Source organism: Sinohyriopsis cumingii, chromosome 12 (genome assembly GCF_028554795.1).
Source record: "Sinohyriopsis cumingii isolate HCF-2022 chromosome 12, ASM2855479v2, whole genome shotgun sequence".
In the NCBI taxonomy this organism is placed as follows: Eukaryota; Metazoa; Mollusca; class Bivalvia; order Unionida; family Unionidae; genus Sinohyriopsis; species Sinohyriopsis cumingii.
The window spans coordinates 32,013,683-32,025,920 of record NC_142972.1 but is presented as its reverse complement, the minus strand read 5'-3'; the positions used below and the strand labels follow the sequence as shown (position 1 = coordinate 32,025,920).

The 12,238-nt window shown below is 36.3% G+C and overlaps 1 protein-coding gene across 1 annotated transcript in view; it reads left to right on the top strand.

Moving 5' to 3' along the window:
* LOC149786200 (N-acetylated-alpha-linked acidic dipeptidase 2-like) overlaps positions 1 to 12,238 on the top strand; it is a 173,274-nt gene that overhangs the window by 59,438 nt on the left and 101,598 nt on the right. The window contains exons 3-4 of the mRNA XM_089976557.1: positions 5,381 to 5,446; positions 6,520 to 6,676. Coding sequence (XP_089832683.1) covers positions 5,381 to 5,446; positions 6,520 to 6,676 — 223 coding nt within the window. The remainder of the gene's footprint in view (positions 1 to 5,380; positions 5,447 to 6,519; positions 6,677 to 12,238) is intronic.

Genomic DNA, 12,238 nt, shown 5'->3' with positions numbered 1-12,238 from the left:
GATCTAATATGTTTACGATAGAATAAAGGCTGTCTGTTTGCCACCACAGCACTGCCCATGCTCAACATGACAAGTTTATGCATAGGGCCTGGCATCTATTGTTTATTATTGTCGAAAATGTAAGGTAAACAGTAGTTGTATAGATGCAACGTACTTTAATGATTTGAAGATCAGTAAGTTCAAATAAGCCAGCCAATAAATGCACCAGATATTGTTGCTCTCTATTAAATTAAAGCATTATATGTAATGGTGAAAACCTAAGATTGATGTGTAATGTATTTTGAAGGATATATTAGCGTATCTAACATGGGAATCATATTGCCCAAACAATGGAGAGTGTGCAACTTCACATTAATGAGTCATACAGTTTTGTCAAAGAGGTTTATAAGCTGTATGAGTTTTCAGGTATGTTTATGGAGGAAAAGCATGAAAAGTCATTGTATGATTTTGAGCAAGAAAAATCCAAATGGCTGATGTTAGTCAAATCACCAGTGAGTGAACCTAGCGACAAAGATAGTGAATGTCATGAGGGTAATTGCAATTAAATAAATGCTTTCAGTATTAACCTAGCAATGGCATCCACACTCTTTGACCATTGGGGGAGATTTTATGAAACCCATTGTATATCCAGAGGAGCAAAAGCCATACTGTGATATACACGCAAAGCAGTTAGAATTATTGGGTTTGTTGATGCAAACAGAAGTATGCAGGTTGGTGCAGCACTCACTGATTAATCATTTAAAGCTCATTTGGGCAGACATCAGCCTAAGACATATTTTATGTAAGTTGCTGAAGCAACTTGCATGAGAGCTTGGGAGTATGAATATCAGTCAGATTGAGGAAAACATAAATACTTGTGATGTTTGGACATTCTCCATTGGAGCCACAGCTGACTGTGAAGTAACTTTGTAAAATACCTGTACAGTACCATATAAAGAATCCTAAGCAGGATGAAATGGCACAGGTGGTTGACAATGAACAGGAGCATCACCATTGTATCACAGCTGTTATCGCTGCTGCAAAAACATGATAAATGCAAGTCGCAGAGTTTAAATTCCATAAATGTCATGTTTTACAAGATTATCAGGCAGTTATTTCAATCAAAAACATACATACATGACCGCTCCAGTGGCCTAGTGGTTAGGACATCCATCTCGGAATGGTAGGTTGTGGGTTCAAAAAATGGTACTAACAGATGCCTCACCAGGCGCTCAGCATTAAGAGGTTAATGTTAGGACTGGTCAGCCTGGTGTCAGGATAATGTGACTGGGTTTGACATCATGCTACATGTCTGCGGCTTTATGCCCCAGTGCTAGACATCACTATAAACTACCACACTGCAGACATGATAGCGATATGACTGAAACATTGTTAAAGCTACGTTAAAAATCCTAATCACACACATACACACACACCAATCAATTACAAGCAAGGAAAAAGATGTGGTAAAACTTCTTTCAATGATGCATCTTAGAATTATATCAACAAGACAACCCATGGGCACATCCATTGTTAAGAGGGAGATTGTTCTTCATGTATATGTCACTTAACCGTGCAGTGGTGATGTTTTAAATCAAAAGCCTGTGAATTCAAAATGGTTCTCATGTGATGCTGAACTGCAAAGATACAGAGACTATTAATGAGGAAGTTGATAAAGCTTTTACAATGATTCTTGTGATATTGGAAAAATTCACTAATAGAGGGTATGGATAGACTGTGGACAAATTCATCAAAGTTCACTTCATGTTTTCCTGTTAAAGCCTTTCTGCAGGTCAGATTATATTAAAATGCCAACTTGTATTCCAGTGAACAGTAATCAACTTGAAAAAATGATGATATGTTTTAATGGGCACTCTTGTCCATGTTACATCTAGTGAGCAACAATATGGATTAGAAGCAGAATACAAATGATAATGGAGTGAACTTGAATTTGACAAAATAGAACTCCCTATACAGGTTTCTGACACTTGCATGTTTGAAAGTCTTAATCCTGGCATTGGCTAGTTTGAATGGCTTAATCCTGACCCCCTCAAGTTTGAATGGCTTAATCCTGACACTGTCAAGTTTGAATGGCTTAATCCTGGCATTGGCTAGTTTGAATGGCTTAACCCTGACACTGTCAGGTTTGAATGGCTTAATCCTGACACTGTCAAGTTTGAATGGCTTAATCCTGACACTGTCAAGTTTGAATGGCTTAATCCTGGCATTGGCTAGTTTGAATGGCTTAATCCTGACACTGTCAGGTTTGAATGGCTTAATCCTGACACTGTCAAGTTTGAATGGCTTAATCCTGACACTGTCAAGTTTGAATGGCTTAATCCTGGCATTGGCTAGTTTGAATGGCTTAACCCTGACACTGTCAGGTTTGAATGGCTTAATCCTGACACTGTCAGGTTTGAATGGCTTAATCCTGACACTGTCAAGTTTGAATCGCTTGATCCAGACATTGCTATCAATGCATTTGTTTGGGTCTGCAACTAGTTCTTCTATTTATGCACACATACAATCTGTTTACTGTTGATTAGTTATTTTTGCTTGGTCCAGAGACACAATATCATTACCAGTGGATAAAGGATTCTCCCCATAAAGTGTAACAGCACAGTAAGTACTGTACAATTCTAGGAAATTGCCATGCTGATGTATGACATTGGTTGAATCTCTGAAAAAGCACAGTCTATAATTATTCCAGAGCCTAGCAAAATCATTCTGAATTTTACTGTGGTGCAAAGGAAGATGAAAGTTACACATGTCATTTATGCAGACTTTGAATGCTTGCACATTCCAATGGGATGTCCTGCTTTCCTAATTTAGGTTCATTGAAAGACAACACAAATTTCTGAACTAGTCCAATGCAGGTTTTGCCCCCCTGTAGTAAGATGTATTGAGTGACTGAGACACCAATGTTGTATCATGACCAGGACATAGTTGAGATGGTATCTCAAATGTATTACAGTTGAAATGGATCTGCAGTAGCTCTCCTCACCTGTGTTCACGATTATGGCACATGATAATATTTGCTGGTTATCTGTGGCCTCTCATTGCTGGATTTGTGATGGCCCTTTTCGGACTGATGCCAAAGTACGCGATCACTGTCACATCTGTGACTGGTACATACAGAGGAACCACACACAATGAATGCAGTCTACTAAATGTGAATTAAACAAACTCCTTGGTGTACTTCATAGCCTGTGTTGGTATGATTGCCACTTAATAATGCAAGGAGTCTCTGAAGTATCAAAGGCACCAGTAAGCATAATCCCCAACAACACAGAAAGATGCATATCATTCAAGCTCAGACAGCTGCAGTTCATCTACATGCAGCAGTTTCTGAATTTCATTCTCAAAAAGCTCGTTGGTATTCTTGTGGTGGGATCCAATGATTGATTCAAAATCACCAGTTGATAAGGTACCACTAACCAGTTGAAGTTGATAACTTAATAAGTTATGTATAAATAAGAGTGCATGATCGGATGGATAGAATTTGAGACAGTTTTGCTGCCCTTAAGCACCTTTTACTTGTCTCTGGAAATTTCAGAAAAGATTATGAACATGAAGAAACTGTAGTCTGAGTTTGAGTCCAACCTTCATTTCATAATAGGATATTATTATTTGAAAAAGTAACAGGTCCAGTTATGTTTCTAATAGTTTTTAGGCACGTGCATGGCCCTCATTCGGCCATCAGTGCTCAAGACCAACAGGAACTTATTGGAGAGGATCATAGCAATGCATCTATAGTTGTGAATAACAGAAGAACCAGCCAGTTCAGTAACACCTGCAACTACAAGTTGAACACTTTCCAGTGCTATAACATAAATAATAAATTGGATGCAACATATGAAAATTGTACTGGGAAATCTGCAGACATGTGTCAGTGTTTTGATGCAAAGAAATTCATAGTCGGAAAGAATTATCTCTGTTTTGTTATGGCATATGCTGTGTTAAACAGCTTCATGTAATGCTCAGTTTGGCTTACATTGTATCTATTGATCATTCTGTCTAAATTGCCCACATTGTATCTATTGTATCTATTGATCACTCTGTCTAAATTGCCCACATTGTATCTACTGATCAGTGTCTAAATTGCCCACATTGTATCTATTGATCACTCTGTCTAAATTGCCCACATTGTATCTATTTGATCACTGTCTAAATTGCCCAAATTGTATCTATTGATCACTTTCTAAATTGCCCACATTGTATCTATTGATCACTCTGTCTAAATTGCCCACATTGTATCTTTTGATCACTAAGTCTAAATTGCCCTCATTGTATCTATTGATCACACTGTCTAAATTGCCCACATTTTATTTATTGATCACTCTGTCTAAATTGCACACATTGTATCTATTGATCACTCTGTCTAAATTGGCCACAGCTTCTTTATTTCTCAGATTTGGCCTTTTCATTGTCAAATTTAACTGACATGTACATGTATTATGCTTTGCACTTTGGTTTGTTAACATTGACTTTCATTGTGATAACCTGCCCTGCAATCCTTTCACTGGTTTTGTCTGCTAGTGAGGTGTATCTTTTTGATATATTTGTTATAAGTCTATGCTCTTAAAATAAGTAACAGAAAATAGTGAAGACAGCAAGCTTTCTAAAATTTAACAAATAATTTATTTCTCTAGAATACAAAGTGACAAATGAGAAAAAAAGAATTCATGGTTTTACAAATTAAATCCAAAAAATAATCCAAGAATTAAAACACAAGTCCTATCAATGAAAAGTTCTGAGTGAATCACAGTTCAAGTCCCAATGAAATTCAAGATGGAAGGCATTGACATCCGTAATAGTCAGCGTTGTAATGATGTGTCTACAGTCTCTTGTTGAATCACAGAAATTATTATTCCAGTTTTTGAATTCCATATAAATTCCAGTGAATGTCTTTGTCAGAGCACTCAGTAATTTGAAGAAAATAAATTTCTGCCCAAACTGGTCACAACATAATAATCTTAATGTATCAAATGTTTTTAGCTTGACTGACTAGCTTTTGTTAATACATCTGTTATATGACTAACTAAGATGCAGAACAGATTCCCATGTTGAGGGTCATAAGTTCATCCTTCTGGAAAAAATAGAAGTTAGTTTACCAATTGACACTTGCTTGATGTCGTAGTCCAGGTATGACTTTGACTCAACTTAATGATTTTTCACTCTGAGAAAGATAATTAAAACAAAATAAAAAAATTGTTTACTAAAACTGTTACTGATTTTGGAACAAGGTCAGCAACTAGATACAGTGTTTCTATTAATGTTGTTTACATCAAAAATATTTTTAAAAAATGTAAAAAAAATCAATTCTAGACAATGTCAAATCCAGTAAACAATGCAGATATCAAGTTATTGCTTTTTTTCTAAATTAATTCCTGTTTTTCAGCATGGAGAATTCGTTCAAACGCATTATGAATGATCTAGAAAAGGAAAATATCAAATCTAACCTTCAGTAAGTATGTTTTCAGATCTCTGCGCTTTCAGTGCTGTTATAATAAATAAATAAATAAATAAATAAGTAAATAAATACAAATAAAAATTACAAATAGATAGTTAAGGAATGTAATTTCAAGTGGGCATGAATCAGAACTATACTTTTCTAATGGAAAAAAAATTGAAATTGAATCTTTAAGATTTTTCAGTTTAAGATATTAATTTAGACTAAAATATTTCTTGTATTTCAGAACATGCACAATCATGCTGAAATTTGTGATTATATAGCTAGATGCAAGTTTTGTATAGCTATATGTAATTATATAGCTAGATATAAATTTATGTAGCTGGTCATTATTATATAGCTAGATACAAATTTATATAGCTGGTCATTATTTATATAGCTAGATATAAATTTATGTAGATGGTCATTATTATATAGCTAGATACAAATTTATATAGCTGGTCATTATTTATATAGCTAGATATAAATTTATGTAGATGGTCATTATTATATAGCTAGATATAAATTTATGTAGCTGGTCATTATTATATAGCTAGATATAAATTTATGTAGCTGGTCATTATTATATAGCTAGATATAAATTTATATAGCAGGTCATTATTATATAATTTGATACAAATTTATGTAGATGGTCATTATTATATAGCTAGATATAAATGTATGTAGCTGGTCATTAGTATATAGCTAGATATAAATGTATGTTGCTGGTCATTATTATATAGCTAGATACAAGTTATTTGTAGTTACATGTGATTATCTGGCTATGAATAATTTTGTTATCACAACCTTTATATAACCTAAGACACAGTAAGACAACCAGGATGTGGGTAATTTTTTCTCATCAGATTTGTAAAATATGTTAACTTCTAAAACCTTCTAAGCTCATAATCAATGCTAGGGCTTAAACTCACATTCAAGCAGACATCTATATATTACTAACAAACAAGACATAAATCAGGTGTACACTAAAACTGTATTCAGGTCATGGACAAAGGTCAAGATACTATATATATATATATATATATAATATCCAGTTTTTCTTTTATTCTTAACTGCCGTTTTATTAGGAATTACACAGGCAGACAAAGATTGGCAGCAACAGATGGTGTCCATGATTTGGTGAAGCACATTGCCCAGCAGTGGAGAGACAATGGACTGGACAAAGTGGAAGTTACTCCCTATGAAGTCCTATTGTCGTACCCAAACACTACAGATCCAAATAAAGTGAGTCAGATAACTTTTTGGGAGTTTTACTGTCTTCTATTTTTAAATACAACCCATCAAGGCATCATCTTGGATATCTTGGTTGGCCAATTTGAAGGGAAGTTACTCCAATCTTCTTACACTGTAGGATGATAACTCTGTAGAATGATAAGTCTCTGGACCCTGAAGACAGTATCTTGTGGGGTCTATGTAATTCATTATCTGAACCCAAAGAGAAAGTCTTGTGAGGTTTGCATAATTCAGTCTGTGGACCCAAAGAAAGATTTTCTTATGAGGTCTACATAATTTAGTTGGTGGACCTAAAGACAGAGTTTTGTGGAATCTCCATAATTCATTTTTTGGACAAGAAGAGAGAAAGAGTTATAGTGGGGATTGTACAATTCATTCTCTGGACTCAAAGAGAGATTGCTTTGTGGGGTCTAATCATTTGGATTGAAATAGAGAGTCTTATTGCATCTATGGAATTCACATGGTTCCCATGCTTTTCTAAATATAAATTTCCAGGTTTTTTCCAGGATGAAATTAATTTTTTCAGGGTTAACATATGACCATTACTGAATGGAATTAAAAATCATTTTGGATTGTAAAACATGCATTTTCCAAATCTGAAGATGTTTTTCTTTCAAGACACTCCAAAACATGTCAGAAACGATGATCATGTGTGCCAATAAAATCTCAAACAAGATTTTTCAACCGACCTAAACTTCTTAAGATGATTTGGTTAAAAATTCCATCGTTTAAGGACATTTACAAAAGGGTTGATTTAAATTTTGACAAAAGATTTTCAAAATTATATATTGTTGTATAAACAAGGACTGAATTTTCTGTAAAATCAACTTGTCTTCTTGTAGTTCAATAACCCAGTCCCCAAAACCTGTATTGATACATGGGCTATTATCATTACTTTATATATAATAAAAGTGATGACAATTTCCCATTTTTTCTGCATTCCATTTAAGATCTGAAACCAATGCTTCAAGCTACATGTCACTGTGTAATAGTTTTGCACCAAAGTTCAGCTCAGAGATTCAAAACTTTTCTAATCTGGGTTTCCGCCAAATATTCCTACTCCATTTTTCACATTTGGACATTTTGGATGGAGTGTGGGTTGAGAGCAGTTACATATAAAAAATTTTGAATCTGCCACCACCTTAAGATAGCTTACCAGCAGGCCTAGCAAATTTAAACTAGGTTATATTGACTTATACCTGCATGTAATCGATAGGAAAATTATTTATTTTCTCAAAAATGCAAGTATTATAATCATTATGTCTTTAATCCGCTGACAGACTAGATGAAACTCGGCATAGATGAAACCTGACCTGGTACTCGCCATTTGCGTTAATAGTCACATTACTTCACAAAACTCAAACAACGACATCGGAAGTCCAGTAGGCATGTGATATCAACAACAAACTCCTTTTTAATGTTGTTGTATAAAATTTCAATTATATTAAATCAAGGTCTGATACCTTTTGTATAAAAACAGAAAGAAGATATAATTCTCAACATATTTATTTCGAGAACAACTACAAGAAACTGGGCCAGTCTGATTCGTCAAGCAGAGTAGTCTTGTTTCCTGCTTCGTATGCTCCCTGCGTGAGAGAGTACATGTCAACGTGATAATCACGTGATACAACAAAACTCCAAAGTTGTTGTCAGAATAAATATAGAGAATTTTGTGCTCTTTTGTTTTGTATTTTTATTACAACCAGTATACAGCTTTCATTGAATATTTTTTTCTACAATATTTCAAAATGACGGTTGTGAGATTCTGTGTGCTCGTGCGACATGCTATCAGAATTGCTAGTACCAGCTCAAATTTCATCAACGCATTAGTTTCATTGTCTTTCAGCAGATTATAGACATAACGATTTGAATACTCTCACAATTTCTGAGAAAATAAATATTTTTCATATCAATTTCATGCAGGTATAACTCGATTTAACAATGTTTAAGTTTGCTAGCCCATCCGCTAAGGGGATATGCTTTAACACCACCATGTTGGCTGCTTGTGATGCTAGACTGGTTTTCATACCTTCCATAATAATAAAAAAGTACGGATATCAAGCTGTCTGTGAAACAAAAAGTCTACATGCTGAATCTAATCCACTGAGCGTTTGGATTGTCTCAGAAAATATATTTATGGCAAGCACCCAAATGATCCATACTGCAACCTCCTAATATTCTGGTTAGAAATCGATAAATTAAACTCACGATCAGTTCAGTTACGACTCAATTACATAATTGTTTCGTGCATCACATTGTGGAGGAAAATTCCCTGGTTCTTCCCGACTTTCATCAATATTTGCACAATTCAAGGACTTTTCACTGTCGGAAAAAATTATCATTTCTCCCGACTTTTTCCCGATTTCTCGGTATCGTAGGAACCCTTAATTCAGTTTTTGGACCTGAAGAGAGTGTCTTGTGACATCTACATAATTCAACCTTTCGACCTGATGAGTGTCATGTGACATCTACATAATTCAGCCTTTGGATCTGAAGAGAGTGTCATGTTGGATATAGTGTCATGTGAGGTCGGCGTAGTTCAGTCTGTGGACCCTGAAGAGAGAGTGTCATGTGAGGTCTACATAGTTCAGTCTGTGAACCCTAAAGAGAGAGTGTCATTTGACGTCTGCTTAGTTCAGCCTGTGAATGCTAAAGAAGAGTGTGATGTGAGGTCCGCATAGCTCAGTCTGTGAACCCTAAAGAGATAGTATGATGTGAGGTCTGCATAGTTCAGTCTGTGGACCTTGAAGAGAGAGTGTGATGTGAGGACTGCATAGTTCAGTATGTGGACCATAAAGAGAGAGTGTCATGTTAGGTCTGCATAGTTAAGTCTGTGGACCCTGCAGAGAGAGTATCATATGAGGTCTGCATAGTTCATTCTGTGGACCCTGAAGAGAGAGAGCGTAATGTGAGGTCTGCGTAGTTCAATCTGTGGACCCTGAAGAGAGAGAGTGTTATGTGAGGTCTACATAGTTCAGCCTGTGGACCCTGAGAGAGACTTCTGTGGGATCTGCATAATCCAGTCTCCAGACCCTGAAGAGAGAGTTTTTTATTGGTCCTTCATAATTCAGTCTGAGAGAGAGTGTCTTGTACGGTCTACATAATTCATTCTGCGGACCCAGGAGAGTGTCTTGTATGGTCCACAAAATTCATTCTGTGGACCCAGGAGAGTGTCTTGTACGATCTAAATAATTCATTCTGCAGACCCAGAAGAGTGTCTTGTATAGTCTACATAATTCATTCTGTGGACCTAGAAGAGTGTCTTGTACGATCTACATAATTCATTCTGCAGACCCAGAAGAGTGTCTTGTATGATCTACATAATTCATTCTGCGGACCCAGAAGAGTGTCTTGTATAGTCTACATAATTCATTCTGTGGACCCAGAAGGGTGTCTTGTATGGTCTACATAATTCATTCTGCTGACCCAGAAGGGTGTCTTGTATGGTCTACATAATTCATTCTGCGGACCCAGAAGAGTGTCTTGTATAGTCTACATAATTCATTCTGTGGACCCAGAAGATAGTCTTGTACAATCTACATAATTCATTCTGTGGACCCAGAAGAGTGACTTGTATGGTCTACATAATTCGTTCTGCTGACCCAGAAGAGTGTCTTGTACTATCTACATAATTCATTTCTGTGGATCCAGAAGAGTGTCTTGTATGGTCTAAATAATTCATTCTGTGGACCCAGAAAAGTGTCTTGTATGGTCTACATAATTCATTCTGCGGACCCAGAAGAGTGTCTTGTACGGTCTAAATAATTCATTCTGTGGACCCAGAAGAGTGTCTTGTGCGGTCTACATAATTCATTTCTGTGGATCCAGAAGAGTGTCTTGTACAGTCTACATAACTCATTTATGTGGATCCAGAAGAGTGTCTTGTACGGTCTACATAATTCATTTCTGTGGATCCAGAAGAGTGTCTTGTATGGTCTACATAATTCATTCTGCGGACCCAGAAGAGTGTCTTGTACGGTCTAAATAATACATTCTGTGGACCCAGAAGAGTGTCTTGTACGGTCTACTTAATTCATTTCTGTGGATCCAAAAGAGTGTCTTGTATAGTCTACATAATTCATTCTGTGGACCCAGAAGGGTGTCTTGTATGGTCTACATAATTCATTCTGCTGACCCAGAAGGGTGTCTTGTATGGTCTACATAATTCATTCTGCGGACCCAGAAGAGTGTCTTGTATAGTCTACATAATTCATTCTGTGGACCCAGAAGATAGTCTTGTACAATCTACATAATTCATTCTGTGGACCCAGAAGAGTGACTTGTATGGTCTACATACTTCGTTCTGCTGACCCAGAAGAGTGTCTTGTACGATCTACATAATTCATTTCTGTGGATCCAGAAGAGTGTCTTGTATGGTCTAAATTATTCATTCTGTGGACCCAGAAAAGTGTCTTGTATGGTCTACATAATTCATTCTGCGGACCCAGAAGAGTGTCTTGTACGGTCTAAATAATTCATTCTGTGGACCCAGAAGAGTGTCTTGTGCGGTCTGCATAATTCATTTCTGTGGATCCAGAAGAGTGTCTTGTACGGTCTACATAATTCATAATGTGGATCCAGAAGAGTGTCTTGTACGGTCTACATAATTCATTTCTGTGGATCCAGAAGAGTGTCTTGTATGGTCTACATAATTCATTCTGCGGACCCAGAAGAGTGTCTTGTACAGTCTAAATAATTCATTCTGTGGACCCAGAAGAGTGTCTTGTACGGTCTACTTAATTCATTTCTGTGGATCCAAAAGAGTGTCTTGTACGGTCTAAATAATTCATTTCTGTGGACCCAGAAGAGTGTCTTGTACGGTCTACATAGGTCATTCTGTGGACCCAGAAGAGTGTCTTGTACGGCCTACATAGTTCATTCTGCGGACCCAGAAGAGTGTCTTGTACGGTCTACATAATTCTTTCTTTGGATCCAGAAGAGTGTCTTGTACGGTCTACATAATTCATAATGTGGACCCAGAAGTGTATCTTGTGCAGTCTGCACAATTCATGAGGAGACTCTTGTTGGGTATACATAATTCAGTTAATGGACCCTGAAGTGAGAGATTCTTCTGTGGTCATCATCATTCTGATTGTTGATTGAAAAGAAAAATTATCTTGTGGTGTCTGCATAATTTACTGTCTTGTGGGGTATACATAATACAGTTTGTGGACTGTGAAGAGAGAATGTCTTGTGATGTCTGCATAATTCATTCTTTGGACCTTGAAGAGATTCTTTAGTTAAATCAAATTACATCTGTGAAACTGCTGGAAGGGCTTTGTTGGGAAAGTCTTAGGTTTGAGCCCTACCTTGCACTGCATTTTCTGCACTGTATAAACATTAGTACCATGTGAAATGAATGCTTTGTTCTAATTTTTGTGAGTGCTGTACAAGTCAGGTATTATGAGTAAGAGTACATGATATACAAAAAATTCATCTTACATTCAGCCAGTTGTGTGTCAAGTGTTGTCACCACGATACACGTAAAATTCATCTTACATTCAGCCAGTTGTGTGTCAAGCATTGTCACCACGATACACATAAAATTCATCT